General features: G+C 48.8%; 1 protein-coding gene across 5 annotated transcripts in view; it reads right to left on the bottom strand.

Moving 5' to 3' along the window:
• CACNA2D2 (calcium voltage-gated channel auxiliary subunit alpha2delta 2) overlaps nucleotides 1–24,150 on the bottom strand; it is a 168,481-nt gene that overhangs the window by 122,581 nt on the left and 21,750 nt on the right. For 4 of the 5 annotated variants that reach the window (XM_072044169.1, XM_072044171.1, XM_072044170.1 and 1 more), the window contains exon 2: nucleotides 21,826–21,907. In XM_072044169.1, the coding sequence (XP_071900270.1) occupies nucleotides 21,826–21,907 (82 nt within the window). Of the gene's footprint in view, nucleotides 1–13,165; nucleotides 13,220–21,825; nucleotides 21,908–24,150 lie in introns of those variants that run through there. The other variant, XM_072044173.1, reaches the window with a different exon arrangement.

Below are 24,150 nucleotides of genomic sequence, written 5' to 3'. Positions count from 1 at the left end.
TCCAGGCCCAGCGGGCTGCGAGTACCTGGCTCCGTGTGTTCGGCTGTAACGCAACTTCATTTTGCTTTCCCAATGAACAAATTCCCCAGGTGCCACACCGAGAGCTAATAAACAGCAGCAGAAGCACTGAGGGATGAAGAAATGCAGGCAACGGAGAGGATTTGAGCAGGTGATTTGCAGGGAACAAACACCGGTGGAAGTTGCTCAAGGGAAGTTCTTGCACCGAGATCAGGCCCGGGGGGCACACAAAGTGATGAAAAGGAGCCCTAAGCTGGGTTTTAGGGTATCGTCCATTGCTTGCATGGAAAGAAAAAAAAAAAAAGCAACCATAATGCTGCCACATCGTGCCCTAAAAGGCCTTTCAGAGCTGTGTTTTTATAGGGACTGCAAGGGTTTCTAGGGCACAAGGCATGGTTTGTGGTCAGGCACCTAACAACAGAGAAAGGTGCATTCGCAGGTACCCAGAGGGCCCCGAGCAGCCCCACAGCCCCCCTGCTTCTGGTCTCTCCCCACCGCAGTGGTTCACAAGCCTGCAACAATCACCCCTGCTCCAAAACCTGCAGGTGGAGGTCCCAACAGGCTAAATCAGCTGCCCAGGACCAGGCACGGGGCTGAGCACACATGAAGGCGACATGCAGCACCTGCCAGGTCCCTGCTCAGTGCCTTCACCCCAAAACACCCCCCACACCCCGATCCCAGCTGATCACCCCACCAGGGGACAGAGGCACCAGAGCCCCAACTGCACGCAGAACATGTTCCAATAGGGGCAGGAGGGCCAGAGACGCCACAAATTAAACCCTCCCCGAAGCGGGTGCAAACCTCTCCTCTCTGCTCCCCTCGCACCAGCAGGGTGGCTGCGAGGGGGGATGAGGAGAAGGAGGAGGAGGAGGAGGAGGAAGGCTCTCCCGCCTACAGGCTCCCCGGGGAGGGAGGCAGGCTGCCAGCTGGGCGGTGGGATGCAGCTCCCGAAGCTGTGGCTGTGCAGGCGCTAATACTGCAAAAGCTAATTTTACAGAGTTCCACTCTGCGGACTCCTCTTTGTCCCAGGATTCCTCAGCCTGGGAGATTAGCAGTTCAGAGAAGGAAGGGAAAAAAAAAAAGTTATTTTAAAATTTAGCATAAACTCGCTCAGACTCAATGAGCGAGGCAGCTTGGGAGGGTGGGGTTGGGTGCAGGAGGAAGGGCGCAAATAAACGAGAAATAATTGAAAGGCTGGGAAGAAGAAAGAGCCTATCTGCCACCCCACAACCCTCAATACTCGCTTTCATTTTTATTCTCCCCTTCATGCCTCTCTGCTGCTTACTTTCCATCCTTCCCAAGATTTCTCTGAGCTCCAAACTGTGCTCCAGTCCCTGTCTGCTTTCACCTCCCTCCCCGCCAACCCCAAACCGCACCGAGGACCTGCTGCGGTGCCACAGCCCCCAGGGGATGTCCTGAGCCCACTGCCGGGATGGGGCCTGGAAAGGAAGGTCAGCAGTGAGCAGAGTCTTGTGCAGCCCCCCCGGTGCGCCCAGCCCCACTGGTCCCTGCTGAGACCTCACAGCCCTGGCCCCCGTGCCCCTCTCCAGCACATTTGTCCTTGCAGCACAGCCAGAGGGATGGAGGAAACTGCTCTTAAAGATAAGAGGCGGAGACACGGCCTGAATTGGAGAGTGCCTGAGAAATCCAGGCCAGCTGGAAAAATTTGCAGAGGCAGCTAAATGGACACGGAGGAGCCAGGGGTGGGAGCGAGGTTACAAGGCCAGAAGCAGGGCTCCCTGCAGGGAGCTGGGCACGAGCCCTGCGCCCTCCCAGAGCTACAGCGGAGCCCCAGGAGCCCGGATCCTGCAAACGAGGTGCCACAGCAGCACTTTGCACCCACCCAGCCTGCACGAAGGAGGCTGTATCCACACACACTTGCAGCAAGGAAAAGACAACAGCGAAACGGCTTCGGCAGGAGTTCATTACACTTGTTTATCTTCATTTTGCCTCTAACAGATGAGCAGCATAATGGCTCTGGCTTTCCTGGATGCCACAAACCCAGAAACATCCTAATGAAAAATAAATGTATTTACAGGGAGACGTCAAAACAGCCCAAGACAAGTCAAAGTAATGTGCCTGTGCCGGGAACGAGCGCTTTTATTTCATCGCCCCTCCATGGCCTTCAAGCAGATCACGCAGCGGAGAGAGATAAATATTTTAAACAGCAACACTTCAGCGATGCACGGTTGTGCAAGACAGGGAATAATTAGAAAATAAATTACTTTTTTTTTTTTTTTTAGCACGGTAATTCCAAGTGTTGAATGAATTAGATTACTTGACAAACTCCAGACCCACGCAGGGATTCTGCGAATAGCAGGAGTCCTATCCAAGGAGGTAGAGGAAGCTTGGCCTTCAAAAAGAAGCCAAAATACAGATAAATGCAGGTTATAGAAAGCGTTCAAGATCTACCTGGCAGCCTTCATACATCTCAAAGATGCAAGGCTTCTTCTGGCCTCACCCTGATGGTCTAAAAGCAGGCAAATCTCTTGGGGTGCAGGAGCAACAAGCAGCAGGAGGCACCCACCTCCTGCCCCCCAGCACAGGCTGCTGGATTGACGGGGCCAAGGAGCCAAGCCCTGGCCTCTTCCCAGCCCCTGAACATTCCCAGCACCTGGAACAAGGGGACAGAGGGGTTGGGATTACCTAGGACTGCTTCTCCTTGTCTCACATGCATAGATGTGAACATTTCCCTCAAATCCTGATTAATTACACAAATGTTGCGATGATTATACAGGTTGTGGCGAATGTGCACGTGCACTTTTTATTGTTGTTCTGACAGCATATTGCTCATTTGGAGGAAGCAGTGAGATTTTCACTTGTTCCAGTAAGGAGGACTATGATGGCTCTTCCCCAGGCCGACCAAGGAGCTGCGCCAGGCGACAGCCAGCTCTGCATTAAGTGACTTTAAATATATATATTGCATATCTGTACTGTACAGTAAGAGCCCAAACTGTGCAGGGGTACACGGAGAGGCCTTTAGGCACCTAAAGCTTGGAGGTGGCAGGGACATGTTACTCTCCTGACCCTTTCAGTTGCATTAAGTTTATCCTAAGGCAGAGCTAAATGGGAAGAGCACTAACCAATTTCAACATGGAAAAAAAAACAACCCGCAAGTCCTAATGAGTTGCCATTGGTCCCAAATAAAAGCATTATGAAGTAGAACAGGGATGTTAGTAACTCTGAAATATGTAAAAGGCACCATGCAAAAACATACATGATGAAGTCAGGAAGTTTCATGTTTTAAGACTGAACTGGAAACAAACGCCAGCAGTACCTGCAAGTTGAGACGAACAATGAAACCCTCCAGAAATTCAATTCCGTGGTGGATATATGATTTGAGACTTCTTAAAATGCATTGTGTTTTAAGGTGAATTTAAGTAATATATTTTAAGAACCCAAAGGATCTTAATCATGACCGTTATGTTTTTGCTTAATACAATTAAAAGAACAAGGCAGAAGAGGAACTTTTATGAAGAATATGAAGAATGACTGTTATGAAGAGTAATAATGAAATTTATGAAGAATAAGACTGAAATAACCACAGTTTAAAAACCAAACTCACATGATTCAATGAATTTAACAAGTAGATAAATTGTACTAGTTTGTTGGAGGGCGGAACTGAGACTTTTGTTTTTATTCTGAGAACTCCTTAGCCTAACAGAACCATACATCATAGCACGCATTCAAAAATCAGGCAAACTCAGGGTTTAGAGCTCCAAGTTGGAACTGTAAAGCTTCTGCTCAAATTCCACTGATGCATGCTCCAAAACATTATTCACCTTAGCACAGTTTTTCTCCCCCAAGGAATTTCCTTTGTTTTCAAAATTGTTAAAAAGTAATCAAGTAGCCCAAGGAGGAATTTGCAATGCAAGATTTGTTAGCACTTTGAAGTTAAGCATCAATCTCAAACCATTTAAAAATGCTTTTAAAGGCAAAGCTACTAACACATAAAAGCCGAATTTGCAGCTGTTTCATACTGCTAGAGCAGCTGAAGCGAACTCATGAATCTGGCCTTTAATTTGTAATTGATTTTGTGACTTGCAGTGAGCTCAGGAACACAGGTCGCTGTGTAGGAGATGAGGGAGAGATCAGTCCTCCAGGAGCATCACCCCTGTGTTTGCAGAGCTCCCTGCAAAACCTCTCCCCCAGGATCACAGCAGCAGCAAGGCAGGGGAGTAACCTCAGAGGACAGCAGACATCTGGTCTACCCTGTAGAAGTGGTTGTGGCCCACACCTCATCTGCATCAGCCACCGAGGCAGCAGAACAAGCACACTGCACGCAAATCGCCTGCAAAGAGGTCTAGTGCGACATTAGACCCCGCTTTGTTGGTGCTGTGCAGCTGACTTAACTTCGTATCTAATTACTGGGCTACAACAATCATTAATAATTTACGCAAAGTATGACCTGGTTGCCTCCAATACCGCCTGTATCAAGATTGCAATTACATCAATGGAAAATTTGGTCTTCATTATCTTCTTGTTATTATCAGCTGGAATGTAGGAAGAACTGTCCGAGATAAATACCTGAAAGGACCTGATAATTAATAGACAAGCTTGTTCAGATTTGCTTGTAGACCTTCAGAAAATTCCTCCACCCGTAATCCTAAATGCTACAAACATGCAGAGGTTACGATGCACACTACAAACTACGAGCTTAGATTTCAAATGAAAGACTCCATCTACCCCTACAGAAATGATCAGTGTCAGGACAAGATCCCTTGAAAATAAGCTTACAAAGCAAGGCGGTCACAGGGGCGACCCAGCTGGCAGGATGGTCCTGTTGGTGCCCAGCAGCTACCCCAGGTTTGTCTGAGCCTGCAGCGTGCTTTCTGGGGATGCAGGGAAAACCTAGGAGAAGCTGCTCTGCTCCTTTTGCTTTAAACGAGTGAGGTATAAATATAGAAGCCTTGGAAAGGTGCCTCGGGTTTGCTGCATTTCAATTGCCATAACAATTGGATTATGATCCTCATTTATCCTCATTGACAAAGTAATCGAGTTTGGTCAGCGGGATCTCTTCCCTTCCTCCTGGAGACCACAGATGGGTGACGTGGCCCCAGGTCTGTGGGAAGGCAGCAGGGCCCAGCTCTGGCCGGCACCCAGCACCTCCAAAGTCCCCCAGGACAGCCTGGGCAACCCCACTGACCCACCACGTCCCTCCAGCTGCAGGACTTGGGGCTGTGAGCTGCTTCTAAGGGAGCGGGGCACAAACATCTACCATGGCATAGGGCGCCTTGTTTGACCCAAACGTGCCTTTTCCTTTTTCCAGTCACTTAGGTTGGAAAAGAACTTCAAGATCATCAAGTCCAACATCTTCACATAAATCCGAAGCATGGAAGCACCTGTTGGACAACAGAAACATCTAAACAGCAGCTACCAGGGAGATTCAGAGGTTACTGAGGCTGTGCCACTCCTCTCCCCCCTGCTCCTGATGCTGCAAATACCTGGAGCAGGATCTGTAACCGCGACTTGAAGTACCCTCAGCTCAGAGATGCAATGTTCAGAGAAGGACATCTGAGGGAGAAGGCATATGAAAACCTGCTCTGAGGGATAAAGGAGGAACACCACGCTTTTAAAAGAGAACAGGTCTGCAATAGATATGTCCTATAAGACCATCACAAAACAGAGAGGAAAAAAACATGGTAAATATTCTACAGCACATAAAAGCAGCCCTAGAGATGTCCCAGAACAAATACAGGGGAAGAAATTATTACATATAGCTAACAGAGATCCACATTAGCAATAGCATTACAAGAAAGATTACCTCCGTCAAAGCCAACCCCTGGAGACCTTCTTAGGCTAATGTTTGTCCTCAACAGCTGCTCTTAAAGTCCTTATGAAACAGGGCCACCTCATATTGCAGCACCAATTTCGCTTCTGCTCACTCTTCCAAGGGAGAAGTAACAAGAACTGAGGCAGACCCCAGCAACTAGAAGCAGCCTGAGCCCTAACCCCCTACCCCCATTCAGAAGCTTGGGGAAGAAAATAAGATTTAAGTGAGTTCACCTGTGTGATTTCTCCAAGGCTTGCTGGTTCTCCATAAAGAGGGCTGTAATAGCAGACAAAAGCTGAAACCAGACATCTGCCAAATTTCATTTTTCTATGAATCCTAGCAAAGCAGAGCAAAGCCCTGTAGTGCCCGCTTGAAATGATGTGCCCAAAGTTTTTCGTTACCTTCAGTACAGGCTCATTTCTACCTATTGAGTGTCAGCTTCCAAACACAATTACAAAACAATCAGCGTGCCTATTTTTCCTTTGGTTTTTACTTAAAAATGACAAACCGCAGGCAATTTGCCCCTAGATTTCTCTGAGGCAGGTGTTACCGGCTTTCATCAGCTGTGAATTTGGAAGTGCTCATGGCCGGAGGGAAGCCCACCGACCTATTTCTATTGTGGGGAAGCCACGCAGAGGCGAGGGGCCTTGCCAGGCTCATGGCAGGGACAGGCTCCAAGCACAGATGTCCCGACTGCCTGCCTGCTACCTGTGCCACAAAAGCTCTTCTTCCAAGACCATCTTTCCTTTGCCAGCACCCCAGCTCAGGTTTGCGCTCTAGCTGAATTACGTGACTAATTGAAATTTAGCAGACCTCCTGCCCGATCCAGAAATTAGTTTTCACTTTGTCTTGAAACCTGGAACAAAATGCCAAGCTAGGAAAAAAAAAAAAAGGTCAAAACCCATGTGGTATGTGATTCTCCCAGCCAGAAGCGGCTTACTTGGCTAACAACCAGCCCAGAAAGCCTTTCAACATGCTCACCCCAACTCCAGATCACACCAGAAGTGGCTAACGTGTTCCATTTCTGTGCTGAAGAAGTTGGGGTTGGTACACACGTGGCCTCTGCAGTTGCCAGTGAGGTCTGCAGAACAACTCCTGGTGATTTCAGGAAGAGCTGGGGCCTGGCAAACTTCAGTTCCACACCAAGAAACACGGCCTCTCTTGATCAAAGAGTGAGGGGAAAAACAGGGGAAAGTTTAAAAACCACAAAACACCAAAAACCACGTAACATTCCATCCCCCAGCCACCATCCTCATGCATTTCACTACTCATCTAGGTAGTGTGAATTTAAGAGATCTTAATTATTCAATGTGTGGTCTATGCATCCCCAAAGCACAGAAATATTCAGATAAATATTACTTCTGATCTAGCTCACTGCAACAATATTAGGAGAGTTGCTACATGATATTTTCTGCAGTCTATTGTAAGGGTTAAAGCTAGCCACAAGGTTTAGCCAGGGATGCTCAGTTAACAAATGTTTTGTTCGTTTTAGAGTTCGACCTGAGCACGCTTATTATACACTATAACAGAAGACATTTATAATTACATTTTTTTTCTGTATAATCGTTTCCCTTTAAAAACAGTGTTTGCTTTCTGATGAAATATGCAGACATGCACTATAGCTATTACTGGTTTCATAAAAAAAATAAATCCAGCATGGAATATAGAATTTGCAATTTTACAGGGCTTCTTTAAGGTTTTTGTTTTGTTTTTCCTTTTTTTTTTTTTTTTTTAAATCAGTCAACAAGCCATTTCTTAACGAAACAAATCTTGTTAATGAGAAACTCATGTCAGGGAAGAAAAATTCTACCCTTCTGGATTTTAATATGAGCCTGTTTCTCTTTTGTGCATGTGCCCCAATTTTCCCTTGTCCATTTTCAAAAGGATTCATGCACACTTTGCTCTCTGGAAATGGTAGGACGGCATTTAAGTGGAGGATGGACAGTTATTATCACCATCAATATCCACACAACCAGTAATTTTGTTAAATCAGACCTCCAGCCCCACAGCATTGCTTTTTAATCACAGGAACTACCAAGTATTTTTACACTGTCCAACACAGAGGTGACAAACGACTTCTCTGGCTGCTCTCCTTCCTTTGAGGCACAGGACATAAAACATACACCAGTTGAGAGAGGACTGCATGGATTATCAGACCAGACTGCCTACGTTCTTTGCTCAGCTTTTCTTCCTGCTTTATTTTGGACACAGTCAAGGGACTGCGGGAGATCCTGTGAGCATAGAGTGAGCAAACTGAGACACCAATATATGGCATTACAGTGCATTGCCAGAGCAAGCCAGCTGCTGAAGTGAAGAAATTTAGCTTTGCCCCACCACATATTCAAGATTTGCAGATGGATTTTTTTTAATGTGTTTATATGTAACTCCTAATCATACAGAAATCTGCTTTTGCCTACGCTTCAGCTTGCCCCTATCGTAGAATACAGTTCCCAGGTTGTTGCGGACCAAGTGGTGAAGGTTTGGAGGTGCCCCAAGGGGTCACATCAGCTCACCTCCACCGCTTGCTGGAGAAGACCAGCACCCAGCAGCTGACACGCTGGACTCAGCAGCAAATGGACACACCAGCAACGAACCAACCCACCCACGTTGCAGGAAGCAACCGCACCTGGACTCCGGTACAGCTGACTTGCAGCTTTAACGCAGGCAGGTGGAGCTTGTTCCAACACCAGCACGCACAGATTGAAGCAGCTAACTTTCACCACTTCCTGCACAGCGGTGGCACTTGGGAGAAAGCTCATAGTCAAATAGAAATACAGTATCTGCAGTAAAATACATACAGAATCACCGGGAAAGTAATTGCTTTTGGTATAAATGGTCTTTAAAATTTTCTCCAGCATAGCAGTCCCTTCAAAAATAAAAAGAATAAATTTACTGCATGTGAATTTATTCAAAGCCAGTAGATTCAGTATAATGAAATCCTCCTAAGTAAATATCTGATAAAGAAGCAAACACTTAGCACTTGACCCCAGGAGCTGGGGTTTCTTGACACACGGCTCTAATGCGAAGCAGCAGGAGCCTCGGGACTGCGGGCACAGGGCAGCAAGGAGCCTCCAACAGAGGCTCAGCTCCAGGGAGGTGCGCAGGGGAGCACCACCAGAGGTGTTCTTTGTTCTCTGCAGGGGATGTAAAAGCTCCCTACCTCACCATCTGTGCTGTACCCTTCATTTTCCAAGAGCCGGGAGACCCAACACAGCTACATCTAGCACAACAGATTTCTGAGATCCTTCCCGATTTGTTTGCCCTGCTGCCCCAGGTGTGAGTGGCAGGACACCTGGGTTTTTCCCTATGGAGTCAGATGGTCCTCGTGAGAGCTCCATTAGACAGTTAAAGAAGAGATGGAAAAGGAAGTGCCATTCAGTTGCATCAAAAGCTCTCCATTCCCACGACCCTCAAAGCTTGCCCAGAGCATTGCCTCTGCTACCACATCCCACCAGGAGCTGAAGGTCCTCATGCCCCACAAGGCTGAGCATACTGCCAGCCACTCTCCTGGGGATGGGATCCTCCCAGATCCCAGCTTCAGCATTTTGCTGCTCACGTAGAGCACCGCAGGAGTCCCACTGGTTCTGAGCAATAGCTGGGTGGCAAATCCTGCTCCTGCAGCAGTAACTGAGGCCAAGGTCAAGCCCACTGCCAGCACCACCATTTTAAGTATGTCACAGAAGATGTACTGACAAACTTCCCTGGATTCATGCCATCACTGTATACAGCACATCACTTAATTTCCCAGAAAAGCCTCTTGGAGAAGCATATGGGAAGTTTTCCCATGAAAAACGACAGCGCTCAAAGGCTTTTCTAGCTAGAAACCACTCAACAGTATCAGTCACTACTGGCATCTGGGATACAAGCTTCGAAGCAGTTAATCTAGTGTTTTAGCTGGAACCAGTTTCCTACTGACACTGATATCCAAAGCAGATAATTGTTATTCCAGAACGCAGAACTATTAGACAAGGAGAAAAGGAAAGAAGCAGCCCTTGCAGCAGGTCCAAAGAGCAGCACTGCCATGCTGCACATCAGCTCCCGAGCACTAGAGTCGCTGCTGCTCCTCCTGCGAGCCTTCCACACGCTGACCCACCTGTACAAGTGCTGGTTCTCCTACAGCACCCATCCAGACCTGCCACAGCTGCATTTAGGATCACTGACTCCCCTTCTGTGGCCTCCCTCTATAGGGGACTTTTAAGGCAACAGATAACGCAGTGCTTCACAGCCTGCTCATAAACCACCAGGACAAGCCGCCAGCTAGGTCCCAAGCTGGGAAAAAAACACCGAGGCCAAAAGTTTTCACCTGAAAAAAGACCGTCTTTCATGTCTTTTTTTTGGGGGGTAGGAGCGCAATGACTCCTTGTCTCCTTGAAACTGGAGACAAGAAGGATGGAGAAAAACAGCATGAACTAGAGAGGAGCCAGCCTTACTGTGCAAGGCCACCAAGATGGAGCCAATTCGGGGTGAGACTTGAGAAGCCAGCGCTTCCTTCCTCCATCCTCATCACCTCCCCATCTCCAGCACCCCAACTGCCAGCAGGGGCCTCAGCCAGCCTGAAGGGTTTCTGAGGGCAAGGCTGGCTTCTCATCCTGACATCCCAGCGCACTTCTTATCTTCCAGGCTTGCCTCCAGAGCCCTGAAGACCTGCTGGTTATTTTTCAGGGTGATCCACCAACACCAGCCTGTGCAGAGCGGACAAGGGAGCTCACGCCTGTGTCTGGCTTAAGGGCACCCAGGTGGCTGTGGGTGCAGGCACCGCAGCACACCTCGCACGGCTGCCATCTCCTGCAACAAGAACGGTCGCAGCTCGCTCCGGGTACCAGCATATGTTTTAGGGATGAATCAGATTGTAACCCATATGTTAGGGAGACAGGCCAGACTCCTGAAAGAGTGGGGCCAGGAGATGGTTTCTGCTAGCAGAGGGCTGGCAGTTGGAGGTTTGCATTGAAGTTGTTACAGCTACAGCTGCGATGAAAAATCCTTCCTTAATGCTGTTTTGCAATAGCGGGAGTCTGAGTCCTCACTGAGTTGTATAAGCAGAGAGGCCAAGTTGAGAAGTGCTGAAAAACTGCAATTCCCTTCCCTCCTTTGGGGTGCTGCAGGTCAAGGCAGAAGCACGACAGCAAGGAAGTTTGCCCTGATGCTGCATTTGCTCTGTGGGGTATGCAGAGATCATCTAGTCCCTGGGCCATCATTCTGGCATCTTTCATGACCACTGAAATCTCTTTTAAAAGAAGAAGGTTTTATTAAAAAAGTTAGCAGACAATCCAAATGTCAGAATGGAAATCCAGAACAAGGTTAAGGATTCCTTTTTCCCCCTCCGTACAGCTGCACTAGAGGTGAATGAACACCAGAGCGTTTTGATTTCCTGCCTGGTTTCAATAAATGTTGCACTCCCAGGCACCCAAGGGACTGCTGTGGTTTGTCAAAACCAATTAATTTTCTTCCACAGAATGCTTCGGGCACCTCAAAATGTCGTTCAAGAGCTAGCACACATCTAAGGAGGAGGGAAAACTAGCAATCGAGCGCTGCTCAGGCGCTGCATCAGGAGCACAGCCCTGCAAACTCTCACCAACAGCAGAGGCGAGGCAAGAACCAAGGCACATCACCTGCTGACGGGAGGGAGCCGAGCGCAGGGTGGCAGAGAAAACCCCACGTTATAGACCCCAGGAATATAAAAAAGAAGCTGCCGCTTGTGAAACATGCCAGAAATAAGTCTCCAATGGGAGAATTCAAAGCTGAGGGTTTGTCTTTCTCATTCGTATTTCCTAGGATCTGTTGCTCAGTGCTGATAGATGTAGTAATGAGCCAGAGGTGACAAATTGAACAGTTATTAAGGAAGACAAGTCTTTGAGTTGGGATTCCCAGGTTCCTTTCCCAGCCCTTCATCAGACTCAGTGTGCAGAGTAGGGATTTCCCTCGTCTAAGCCTCAATTTACCTACTCACAGCGTACAGACTGTGATGTTTTCCTTTCCTATATTGGGAAGTGAGAGCAAACTTGTTTGCAAGTAATTTTAATAATCAGCCATGAAATGCACTAGATGTAAGCATGGTATTATCATGCTATGATTTCTTTTTCAATGAACAACAAGACGCAGAGTATAAGAATATATTGGAGCTATCATTTATACTCAGAACCAGGCATACGCTGTTTTGATGCTGTGAATGCTCTCCGTGCATATACCTCCTGTCTGTTAGCACCAGATGTACAGCAGCCATCTCTTCCCCCACTACAAAAGGGAGGAATGGAGAAGAATGTGATTTACCAAAACGCTAATGCTCCGCAGAAGGGGCACAGGACAAAAGACAGGTTGAATTTTAAACACGTTGTCTGGAGCACCCTAGGCTCACCCTGCTAGGGTAGGAAACAAGCAGCTGTTGATGCTCCCCACAAGCAGTACCATAAGGCCCAGCCTAATCAGTGCCAGGGGAGCCAGGAACTGAGGCTCCTTAGAAGATCTCAGGGCCCTAACCTCAGGTCTAGTGTCATTCCTGATGACAAAAACAGAATGAAAGAACTTCCAGAATTTAAAATGACAGCATGCAGAACAGCGAAGCGAGTTTTAGTGTAACAGATCTTTAGAAGAACCAGGAATAAATCCACCTTTCTTCCCTTCTGTTCACCAGCCACAGTGTGTTCAACGGCCTATTTGTTTTAAAGAGTAATCCAACGTTTATCATTACAATATTGTATGCTCCTCAAGCCACGTAACCCCCTGCTGTCTCCTCCTTCTCTATTTACCTGGCCTTACAGTCCCAGCAGGGAACAGAAAACCTGCTCCCTTGCTCCCAGCGACAAGCGGAGGCTTTGCTTGGGCATCCAATGGATGAGAATTAACGCTACAGCTTACATGGTCCCTAGAGTGGCTCCTCTGACATGTACAAGCACCTACGTCTGCCACCCATCATCCAAGGACTCACCCAGGCATTTAGGGAACTGCCCTGGCAGAAACAACCATGCCTCTAACTCACAGCACCTCTTTGTACAGAGAAATAATCCCACATTTCATTCAGACCAGGTTTTTCCCAGCACTCTTATTTGATGTGTAACCTACGGTCAGTGCCCCCAGAACATGATGCTGTTGGTTATGGTAGGTGCTGAACAAAGACATCTGTCTTGGATGCTTACAGGTATGAAAGGTCAATTAAGAAACAAAAAAAGTACAACCAGAAGCCCCATGAGTAACTGAACCAAAAGCACCAGACAAATAAAAATCCCCACACAGAAACACCCCCCCAGATGTATCAGAACAAGGAGATGCTGCACTTGTGTCAGCTGGAGCTGCTCAGCCCAAAAGAGCAACAGAAGGAAAACAAGAACCCATAACCTCAGCATCGCCTCCCTGCTTCATCTCCTTCCTTCACCTGCTTACCTTCCTGACGCCCTCAGCCTCTGAGTCAAGCTCTCCCATGGAAGCAGATCACCAGGATTTTCAATGCAAACAGGCTGGTCTAATATCAGACTCCTCTCTCTCTCCCTGCTTCTAGTAGTGTTTTGACTCTAAATAATTAGAAGGAAATAAGTAACAAAACCAGCAGAATGATTGCGGGCCAATAGGCCAGCACAGCTGGGTGTTTGCAATAAGGGTGCCGTTTGAGTTATTCACATCAGGTGTCAAAGGTAATCTGTTGTAATGAGAAACAGTAAACGTGCTCACTTAACATGCAAGCCTGCAGCTGCCGTTTACCAGGTTTAAGCCACACTAAAACATAAAAACCACAAATGTGCCTTTGAAAGCTCACCTCTGCTGTGTTCTCCCCCACCTTTCCAGCCCTCCTCCGTTGCTTCGTACAGAATGACAGAGAAATGACATTGTACTGCTTCCCCCATACAATAACCCTGAATATCTAACAGTTTCCTTCCCTAAAGCTTTTAGTGCAGCTGCACGTTTCCACACAGGCTGCTCTGCAGCCCAGCATTTGGAAGTGCCGGATCAGCTGCAGGGAGCGTGGGATTCGGCAGGGGCTGATCCCAAGTGTTGGCCCCACCAACATACCAGGGAGAGAAGCACAGGACCACTTTCAGCCTATAAATAATGCCTAAAACCTGAAACTCTGATGGAACACACATTCTTTCTTTATTTTCTATCTTGACCTGTGATGAAGTTGCATTTTTGGTTACCAGCTCCTCTCACAGGAGACTCAATCCCAGGCTACATCAATTCCCCTGGGAATGAAAGGGAAAAGAACCATCTGGAGAGAACAATAAAACAATTAACTTTCCATTAAAGAATAATCTATGTCTGTTTGTAAAGCGGCAAACTTTGATGATCTCCACCTAATTATTCACTTTGCATTCCAGTAGGGCTGGTCTAGATTTTGCCTGTTGGCTTTGAACAGGTAAAGATGTGAGGACCACACAGCCTCCTCCAGCCAGGGGCAGGACAACCAGGCCAAGACATCTCTGGAGACGTTAACCAAGGTCTCCTCGTCCCCAAGGCTTCACACAGCTGCATAACGGCAGCACCACCAACTGCAGCAGTTTGCTGAATATTCATGAGCATCACAGCCACATGGCCACGGACTGGAGAAGTACGTCGGGGACGTTTTTGGACACGATGTGCAGAGAAGCGCGCTCAGGACCGTGCACACCTGAACATCAGTCTGTTGAACACTGGGCTCGTTTCACTTGTCGCTGACAGCAGTATAAATCAGAAATGACTCCATAAAACTCAGCAGCAATCCCCTGCTTTTGCTAACTCACCAGCTAACTGCAGGTATATTATCTTTCCAGAGTAATTCTGTAGAGCGAAAGGGTTCAAAGCGAGGGTTTTAAGGACTGTTTCTGTGCCTGCCACCCCTCCACACACATCCCCCTCAGGACACATGCTGTACACCTGATGGAAAGCAGCCTGGGCCACACCACACATTTGTTAAGTGGCCACAGGCAGCTCGACCACCTGCCTCAGTTTCCCAGTGGGTAACACCAACGAGCTCGTACGCATGCATGCCTGCACCTCCTTCCCCTTTGCACTCTGCTTTCCAGCCAAGGGTTTCAAACAATTGGGAAGGACCAAATATAGTTTAAACTAAAATTTGCTACAGCATGAACACGCCTTTTTGGTCACCCAGGTCACTCCTTTAGGAAACCCACCTGGCACTCTCAGCTTTCCAGCCTGAGAACTCGCGCACCTAAGAGCTGGCGAATAGCAGGACAGTGCCTGGGCAATGGTTTGCTGCTGCTACTGACTGCTGGGGTCAGGCTCCATGAAATAGCACAGGTGAGAGTAGCCCGAAGGCCTTTTAGCCTCAGACTTCCAGCCTGCCCTTCCCCAACAACCATAAGCCTCATCTTCCTCTGCCAAGTACGCCTGCTCTCTCAAAGCTGGGCTCCCACGTCGGCAGCAGCCCGGCCACGCACGGCACGGGCACAGCGGCTCGGGGCAGGGCCACGTGCAGCTATAAATTATTCATGCACGTTACTCAAATTATGCAAATGTACAAAAAGCTGCAGCATATGTTTCCCTGACATCTTCCCTTCCAGTATGGATGCAATGCGGTTGTCGCAGGAAGAAAGAGGGACAAGTGAGACGATGGGTGCAAGGGGCTGGCAGTGCAAGGCACCGGCCTGCACGACGGGTGAGGGAGGATCTCCCTTCCCAAACCAAGCTGCTACAAGGACGAGCACATTGAAATGCCCCTCCTTGCACGGCCGGTGCTGAGCAGTGCTGAGGCTGCTGAACGGCCCAGGCAGATTAAAATAAACCCAAGCTGTTTGGAACGAGAACGCGTTTATCTGGCATCGCGTGCTTCCTCTTATCAAACACGGGGAGAGCACAGCGACAGCGTGCAGAAGTGGGCTGGGGGGAGACGGGGAGAGGAACAGCGAGCACCAGGCAGACACCAGGCTCTGCCCTCAGACCCCTCCTCTCTGCCCCAAGCACACAACACAGGCGCCAGGCTCTGCTTCTCCCCAGCCTGCAGCAGGAGGTGGACGTCTCGAAAGGAAACAGCTGGGTGTGCTCTGCTGCAGAGCCCTGCAGGCCAGTGTGCACATCGTGGTGCTGGACTGAGTCTCAGAGGCTGGCATCCCACTCCCACCTCTGCCACGAGCCTCACGTGTCCCAGGAGCAGAGCTCTGCCCTCCTCTTGGGGCCTGCCCTACCCAGCAGCTGCAGAGAACAGACGCATTGCTCAGTGCACGCAGTGCAACGACTCTCTAACAGGGTTCATTTAAAGGTACCATAAAGGCTGCCCAAATTCTCCATGCCTAGTGAACACCTGGGTAACTGTTTCTATACCCAGGGATAACAAGAGTGAGCAGAACCGGCATTACACACCTCCTAGGAAGGCCTAGGCTACATTACTATTGTGCCAATAGTTAGCCAAGATCAAAAAGGTGAAGAGAAAAGCTCGGCAGCCCCTTTGATAGAAGCGCCTTACCTCCTAGTGCTGGCATTAAGGCGATGCTAGCTCTGTACCAGCTCCTGCAGCCACGTGAAGCACTCGGCACTGCAGAGACCCCATCGCAGGAGGGGAGCTACTGCAAGCGACTGCAGCAGCGTGCGAGGTGGATGCTGCTTCAGCTCTTCAGATCCAAGCCAGAACTCTGCTCGTATGTGGTGGGATTGTGCTTTTTTTTTTTAAACTAAGTTCTTGTTTTTGCAGGGCTCAATCACAGTTCCTCACCTGTGGCTGCCTCAACTCAAAGACGGCCACATTTCGAAAACCGGAGGTGAGACATCAGAGGAGTGCTGAGCAGAAGGGACAGGCAGCTGCTGTGAGGCAGACAATGGTGCGGGGACACCTGCACGGATCCTGGTCTCTGGGCCCCCAGCCCCAGCCAGCAGGATTTGTCCTCCCCTTTCACAAGAGACCAGATCAATGAACTGCAGCACTGCTGCCAGGCAGAGATGCCAAACTGGCAAAAACAAAGCTGAGAAAACAGCATAAGGTAACAAGCGAGAACAGAAGACGGAGAAATGAAAATGCACTCAAGTAAAATGAGATGTTGATTACAAGGACAAAGTCCATCCACTTCTGCCACAGCACTTGCAGCAGAGCCCGGGAGGGCCATCTGGACTTTTATGGACCGGGTATTTCCTCAGTGCCATCCGAAGCTAAGCCCAGCAACCACTCATATCTGGGTGAGGCGGATCTGAGCACTGCCTCTGCCCTCCTGAGGGAAAAGGGAAGGTGGTTACAGGAACAGCTGCTCGGACTTCAAAGTGGCCCATTAGCTCTGCTCATCCAAGCCACAGACAGACCCAGCTCTGCTACCCACCTGCGCCTGCTAACGCCTTCCTGCAGAACCGGGAAAGGCACAGAGAAGTGCAGAAAGGGAGCTCAGCACTTACACAGCTCAGTTTTTTCCCCAGCTATTGTGAAGGCTTTGGTTTCCTCAGTAATTTTCAAAGAAACTAGCCCATTAACAGGCAGCCACGGATAAAAGATGCTGAGGAGGAGGAGGAGGAGGTCTGACGAGCTAGCTGCTCACTTCAGGAGACACAGGATCTAACAATTTAGGTAACACGCAAGAGGAGACTGGCAGCCTCAGCCCACTCTGCGGCAAAGGAGGCTCAAAACAACCCCAGGTGGTGGCTCTGGCTGGTCCCACCTCAAGCACCAGCACAGTAGGACGCACCAGTAAGTCAGGGCATGCTGCACCAGCACAGGATGGAAGTGGCAGAGCTCCAGCATCAGGCCTGCGGATGGATTTGCAAAGGGACACAGAGAGGCATGGCAACAGCAGTGCAGAGACCCAAGCCCAGCACCAGCCCCAAATCTGCACTGCACGTTGTTCATCCTGCCTCAGCGCTCTTCATCTGGTCCAACCATCCCCCTACTACCATTGTCACCCACTAAACCATGTCCCCAGGCACCATGTCCAACCTTTCCTTGAACACCCCCAGGGACGGTGACTCCACCACCTCCCTGGGCAACCCGTCCCAGTGCCTGACTGCTCTTTCTGAGCAGAAATGTCTCCTCATCTCCAGCCTGAACCTCCCCTGGAACAACTTGAGGCCATTCCCCCTCGTCCTGTCTCTAGTTACCTGTGAGAAGAGGACAACCCCCAGCTCCCCACACCTTCCTTTCAGGGAGCTGCAGAGAGCAATGAGGTCTGCCCTGAGCCTCCTCTTCTCCAGCCCAAACACCCCCAGTGCTCTCAGCCGCTCCCCACAGGACTTGTGTCCCAGGCCCTGCAGCAGCTTCGCAGCCCTGCTCTGGCCACGCTCCAGGGCCTCGATGTCCTTCTGGGAGTGAGGGGCCCAAAGCTGAACCCAGCACTCAAGGTGCGGCCTCACCAGAGCAGAGCCCAGGGGGACGATCACCTCCCTGGTGTGCTGGCTGCACTACTCCTGACACAACCAGGATGCCTGTTCCATCACCTGCTCCATCACCCTTCCTGGCACTGAGGTCAGGCTGACAGGCCTGTAGTTCCCCAGGTCCTCCTTATAACCCTTCTTATAGATGCTGTGTTTTGCAGCATAAGCACTGGAAAAATAGCAAATTCATTGACTTTGGTCAAAAGTGAACAACATTTACTTGTGCCAAAATACTGGAAGGAACAGAAATTTGGTGCACTGTAGCAGGAAATGCCAAAACCAAACATTTTTTGTCCTACAAAGTAATGAAGAGTCCACTGCAGCCATGGAGAAGGTCACTAAGAAGAAGAATAGAGGATGGGGAGCTGGGTTTTTAACGTAATATTCTTTACTGTAGAATAAAATTATTTGAAGAATTTCATCCTCTTTAGATAGAAGTTCATGGTTCCACGTATCGTTGTGCCAGCCAGTTATATCTGTACAGATTTCTGCTCTCTATTTCTGGTGATCCACGAGGGCGGCGAGGACGGGGAGGAAAGGCAGCACGCCCGCTTCTCTCCACACACTGGGATTTGCTTTGAGGCACGCCTGGAGGAACCGGCCAGCCAACAAACACAATGCTGTACCACAAACACCAGCTCCACCGTGCAGGGAATCAGTTCAGCAAGGTCAGAGTCCTCCCGACAGCACTCAGATGTATGTGTGGCGACATTCGCACTTACACATTTTCAAGGTCTGGACTTCAAGGAGAGAAGCAAGGAGGTGTCTCACACCTGAAAGGCAAGCCCCCTGGCATGACCCTGTTGCATCTCAGAGGTTCTCACCCTCCTCTAATTGCCACAGAAAAGCACTCTGCTCCAGCAGAGAAACATCTGAAAGGAATAAGCTTGGATAATGTCCCCAGAAGCACGAGATGACTGCCTCTTCAACCTGCACGTGGGGAGCGAAGCAGTGACATCCGACATGTAGCACCCCAACTCTAAGAAATTACTTCAGAGCTAAAATAAAAAAACCCTTCTTGGGTGGGCAGCACTCCAGCAAGATAAAATATTCAGCACCGTTATGTTCCCGGACACCATATTTCTGACAATAAATTTCATGCCTCATATGCCACAACAGTTATACGATTTCAGTCAATAACCGAAGAGCAGGTCCACTTCCACTCACAGCAACTCAAGGAAAAGTATAAGTGCACCTGACAAAACCCTAAGCAGGGTATTTCATTACCGTTCACCAGCCTGTCACAGTGCCAGCCGGGCCCCAGCTGAGCAGGGAAGCTCCGTGCCTGGCTCAGCACCATCCCCAGCGCTCCCAGGCTGCACGAGCATGTCCCGCTGCAGGTTCCTGGCTTCAGAAGGACCAGTTTGGCCTTCTGTGACACCACAGCTCTGCCCCACCTCTAATACCCCTCCCTGTGCACTGCATACCCCGAGGGACTCTGCAGACACTTGAAATGTCCCAGACTAATGCAGCAAACTGAACAAGATGAGCAAGCTTTGGGTAAAATCAGGCTCTGCTCCCAGGATCTACCTGCCCCATTTGCCTCACTCCTCCTTGCCCCAAACAGGGCTATTCCTCCTTTACTTCCTGAGGTGTCCCAGTGGGTGCTTCCAGCTAGATGGTTCTTCCAGCTCCTGTGATTTCTCAGAAAGCAGCTTTGCAGCTTGGTACCCTTCATCCTGCTTGCAAGCCTCCATGTCGGTGAAGCTCATCCAGGTCATGCCCAGGCAGTGCCCTTTCCAAACCCAGACTGAGTTCCAACCCTACAAATTCATCACCACCAACTAGATTTCCACCACGCAGAATAGGGATTTATTTATTAAAATTCATGCCCCCAAGGGGGTTACAGTGCCACTATGACATTAAGCACTTCCCACAGTGCAACCCAGGCACATGTGTGCAGGAAGGACTTGCTGTGAGCACAGCTCTGCGTTCTTCAGGATGAAGCACTCTGTGTAATTCCACATGAGCCCTAGCAAGCAACGTGGTCTTTATGAGAAGTGTAATTCACTCAATATTCCATTTATGAATCAAACCTGAACTCCACATCCCAAGTTCCCCCATAGAGACCCACAGAAAGCCTCCACTAGGCTTTGCTGGTGCTTTAACAGGTGCATGTTAGAATTTGCAGTAGCTCATTTCTTGGCTTCTGGTGGTTTATGCATTCAACAGGTTCAGTAACTGTGCACGGCTCCTCACTTCAGAGGAAGGTTACAAAAAAAATTAAAACACAAAACCCCAAAAACTTCAGTCCTTCTGATGTCAGGTTATCTTGTGTTAATCCACTGCAGTGATGCACTATGTTCTACCAGAAGAATTAAGCAGAAAAAGTGGGAAGCTCTCTTACCTGTAATTGACTGACTGGCCAATAGGAGTCAAGTGCTGGCAAATTGGAGGTGTAATTTCTCTTTAATTACAGCATTAAAAAAATTACATGATATACCTATTTAACATGCAAAGGAGCAAAATCAAAGCTAATAAGAATAAATTGTAAGAGAGGACATGTACAAAGTGTAGTAGCTTTTTCTTTTTTTTTAAAATGTGCTTTGCTAAAGAGTATGGTGCCTGTTGTGCCTACGTGCTGCCTGGAATATTTGCATCCTCGGCTCTGATTGTAACACCTTGCCAACATGCAAACTGCGCTAGGCAAACGCACAAATGCAATCAAAAAGGTTTGGTAAAACCAAAATGGTGTACATGCTTTCCACGCTGCACATGAAGTTTGTATCAGTTCCAGGGAAACAAATGCAAGCGAAACCCAGATAAACCATTCTGAAGCTCAAATATGAATGTAAATGAATGGATGAATTATGAAGAGTTTTGCAAGCCTTCGATTAAACTCATTTTAAAATGCATTTAAAAGAAACCAGTGCAACTTCTGTGTTTAGACAATGGATTACAACCAGCAGTATAGAATATGAACAGCTCTGTTGAAACCTGTACAGCTACTGGTGTAAGAAAGGGAGAGGCCCACAATCCACTGGCTTTTAAGAAGAACATGCCACTGCCATGAGAAATACAAGTGTCCTCTATGTTTTGTCACCCTAATTTCAACTAATTTGGTTAGTGTTGTCACCCTGATTTCAATTTACTCCATTTCAAAATAGCCAAACTTGACAACAGTGCTGGGAAGGGGAACCTAGAGGGATCCTAAAGATTACAGAGCTCAACAAAATCCTTCTGTCACTGCCCCAGCCTAGCTCCGAGCCATCGCTGCCAGGACGTGCAACAGATCTGGCTCCTGCCAACGCTGCAGCCAGGCCCTGTGCTAAGCCAGAGGAGGCAGCAGGAGGCAGGGGACAGCATACATTCTGGTCTGTGGTGCCTGAGGACAGAAGCCAGGAGCTACAGCTTTACCTGCAATCTATATTCAGAAACGCAGAACTTTCAACAGCTAGTCCAAATTATCCTTTGAACGCTTCTTTGTCAACAAAGTTTGGAACTGAAACACAAATTAAACTACCTTCAGTCCCTGGAAGAACGGCTGGGTGGAAGGTGCAGTTAGCGTGCCATATAGAAACACAGGTACATGCTCGGGTAGCAGTGACATGCAGCCTTAGAGGAACAGACAGATGCAAAACACGCACAGCCACACGCTTGATGAAGGCATCGAATCGACTTGCAACCAGAAGCGCAGCCAGCCATGCCCCTGCACATGGAGTGAGCTGAGAGGTGACTTGCTGCGAGTGTTCACACAGGTGATTTCTGCAGATGAGGACGTTCATTGCTACGAGGAAGGCAGCACAGGTAAAAGACGGACAGCTTACCCCTCTGAGCTGCTGGACTCCACCAAATATCCTCATCACTCCATCAATCTCCTGCTCCAGCCTTCTGGCCCAGTACTGCATACTGCAAGAGACAGAGAGAACGAGAGGAGGAAAGGGAGAGAAAGAAAGAGAGAAAGTCAGAGCCCTGACACTCAGTAGATAAGCAAGGTAATTAAAGGGAGAGGGAGGAAATCAGTGCCCTCAGCTAAGTTAACAGCTCTGCTCCTGCAGCACCGGGCGCAGGCAGAATACCAAGAACACGCGGCTTCTGAGAGCTACGGCTGGGGCAGGCTGTAAGCTTCAGGACTCCAGACCAACGTATGCAGAAGGCACCGCAGAGAGAAGAGGGAAGAAGCAGTACAACAAAAAAAAAAAGTGTATTTTTTTCCCTTCGTACATTAACAGTTGCAGTAGCTAATTACTTAAGCCCAGAGTGCTGAATGAGGTCTAAGTGCTGCGGTGCCTGCTGCAGAAGGCAGCTCGCTGCTGCAGCAGGGATACAGGATGAGAGGTGCCCGTCCCAGAGCACCAACAGATCACTGCTGCGGTGTCTGGGGGGCTGCTGAGCCTGGCAGAGCCTGCCAGACCCCCTGTGGGGATCTCCTCGGTCCCTCCATCCCGAGCCCTGCACAGCAATCCTTCCGGCACGCACGACACCCCGGTGTAGGCAGCCACACAGATTTTCGCTTACAGCAATGACATCAAGTTAAAGCAACAGCAAAACCACTCTCCTAAAGCCCCAGAACTCGATAACCCTCCTCCTTTTAATGAGATTTCCAGACTCCAGCCCCTGGCCACGCAAATGTCAGATCTCCCATCTGGCCCCGAAGAGCGATGCTGGATTGCCTCTACCCCACTTGTTACCACAGCCGGCGCTTTCTCCACAGCAACATTCATCCCTAAAGACAGCAACGGACAAAGCAGTGAAGGAATAAAAGGGACAGAAGGCAAGGCCAGCATCATGGCAAAGGGATTACGTGGGCACGGAGAAGCTGGGAGGGAGCAGAGCAGCTTGGGGCTTTTGCTCTTTCCATCAGTTCACAGAATGTTTTCACTCTTCACACCACGAGAAGTTCCCCAGATAGCGTACGTGCACTCCTCAGCCCTGCGAAGCCGCTGGAGAGGCTTTCCTGGAGGTCAGGAGGCAAAGAAACAACTAAGAAGCGAGGACACGGAGGACTCCTAATTATACAGCGTTGCCCCGAAGTGGAGCAAGCTGGGCAAAAATACCAGAGCAGAAACAACCTCGAGACAACCACCAACTCCACACTCAAAGCAGGGCTGAAGCAGCACTGCTGGGGAGTGAGGAGACGAAAAGCAGGCAGGAGGGACCAGCCGACGGCTGCACAGGCCAGTTAGTAACTACAGAGGCTATGGATGAACCCAAAATTTAACTGCACGCTCCAAATCTTCAGCATTTACCTGTATAACCTACTTCATTTCTAACATTTCTGCAGAGGCGATGCTGTCTTTTTCCTTTGGAGCTTTACTGGGGAGAAAACGCACGCCAGGTGATGGGTATAGGAGCCAGCAGGCCCACCTTTCGTTTTATTTTATTTGCTATCAAAGGTTTATTCAGGTTGGCCAAAGTTACTCATAAATCTACTGAAGTATTTTCCCCAAAAAATATTTATTTCTACATAAGTTGTTCATTTTAAAATATGCCTTGAAGCACCACAAGTGATTTTATGAGCTCTTTTTTTTTCCCCAGTTTATCCAGTGAACCAAAATAAATTAAAAAAATCAATTATATGCTCACACTCACACTCAGCCACGGGTTGAAGAAGCCCTGCTAAGGACTTACGGACCTAACACCTTCCCTTTGCTTCCAGCTCTGGGTACAATCCTGCCACTCGGTGACACTTGCCCGTACCAGCTCCCTCCAGGAACACATACACCACCACGCCACGCAAAAACTGCAGCCCATCTTGACCTGTATCCACCAACGCTAACAACTGCTCACATCCCCACAAGTATCGTGTCCAGCCAAGCCGTCAGAGAGGGCTAGGGATGCAGGCAGACAGAGGCATCGGCGTTATTCTGCTGGCATCTGCAAGAGAGACACTGAGTGCTCAACCAGACTGAGATTTAAAATTAAACTTAGTCAGCAGATTTGCTCAAAAATAATGTTACAACTTATTCCGCCCCCTGCCCCCAAAAAAGTAGCACTATTTTAGGGAAAAGCCACCAGATTTTTCATTCATGAGAAAGCCTGGAACTTGCTTTAACTGCGCAGCCTCACGTTACCTGGCTCTCAGCCTTACTGACCCGTGGTTTCTCGGAGTCCTGGTAAGCCTTTAGAAACCACTAACCAGAAATAAATGT

Source organism: Anas platyrhynchos, chromosome 13, assembly GCF_047663525.1.
Source record: "Anas platyrhynchos isolate ZD024472 breed Pekin duck chromosome 13, IASCAAS_PekinDuck_T2T, whole genome shotgun sequence".
NCBI classification, from domain to species: Eukaryota; Metazoa; Chordata; class Aves; order Anseriformes; family Anatidae; genus Anas; species Anas platyrhynchos.
This window is presented reverse-complemented; position numbering and strand designations above follow the sequence as displayed.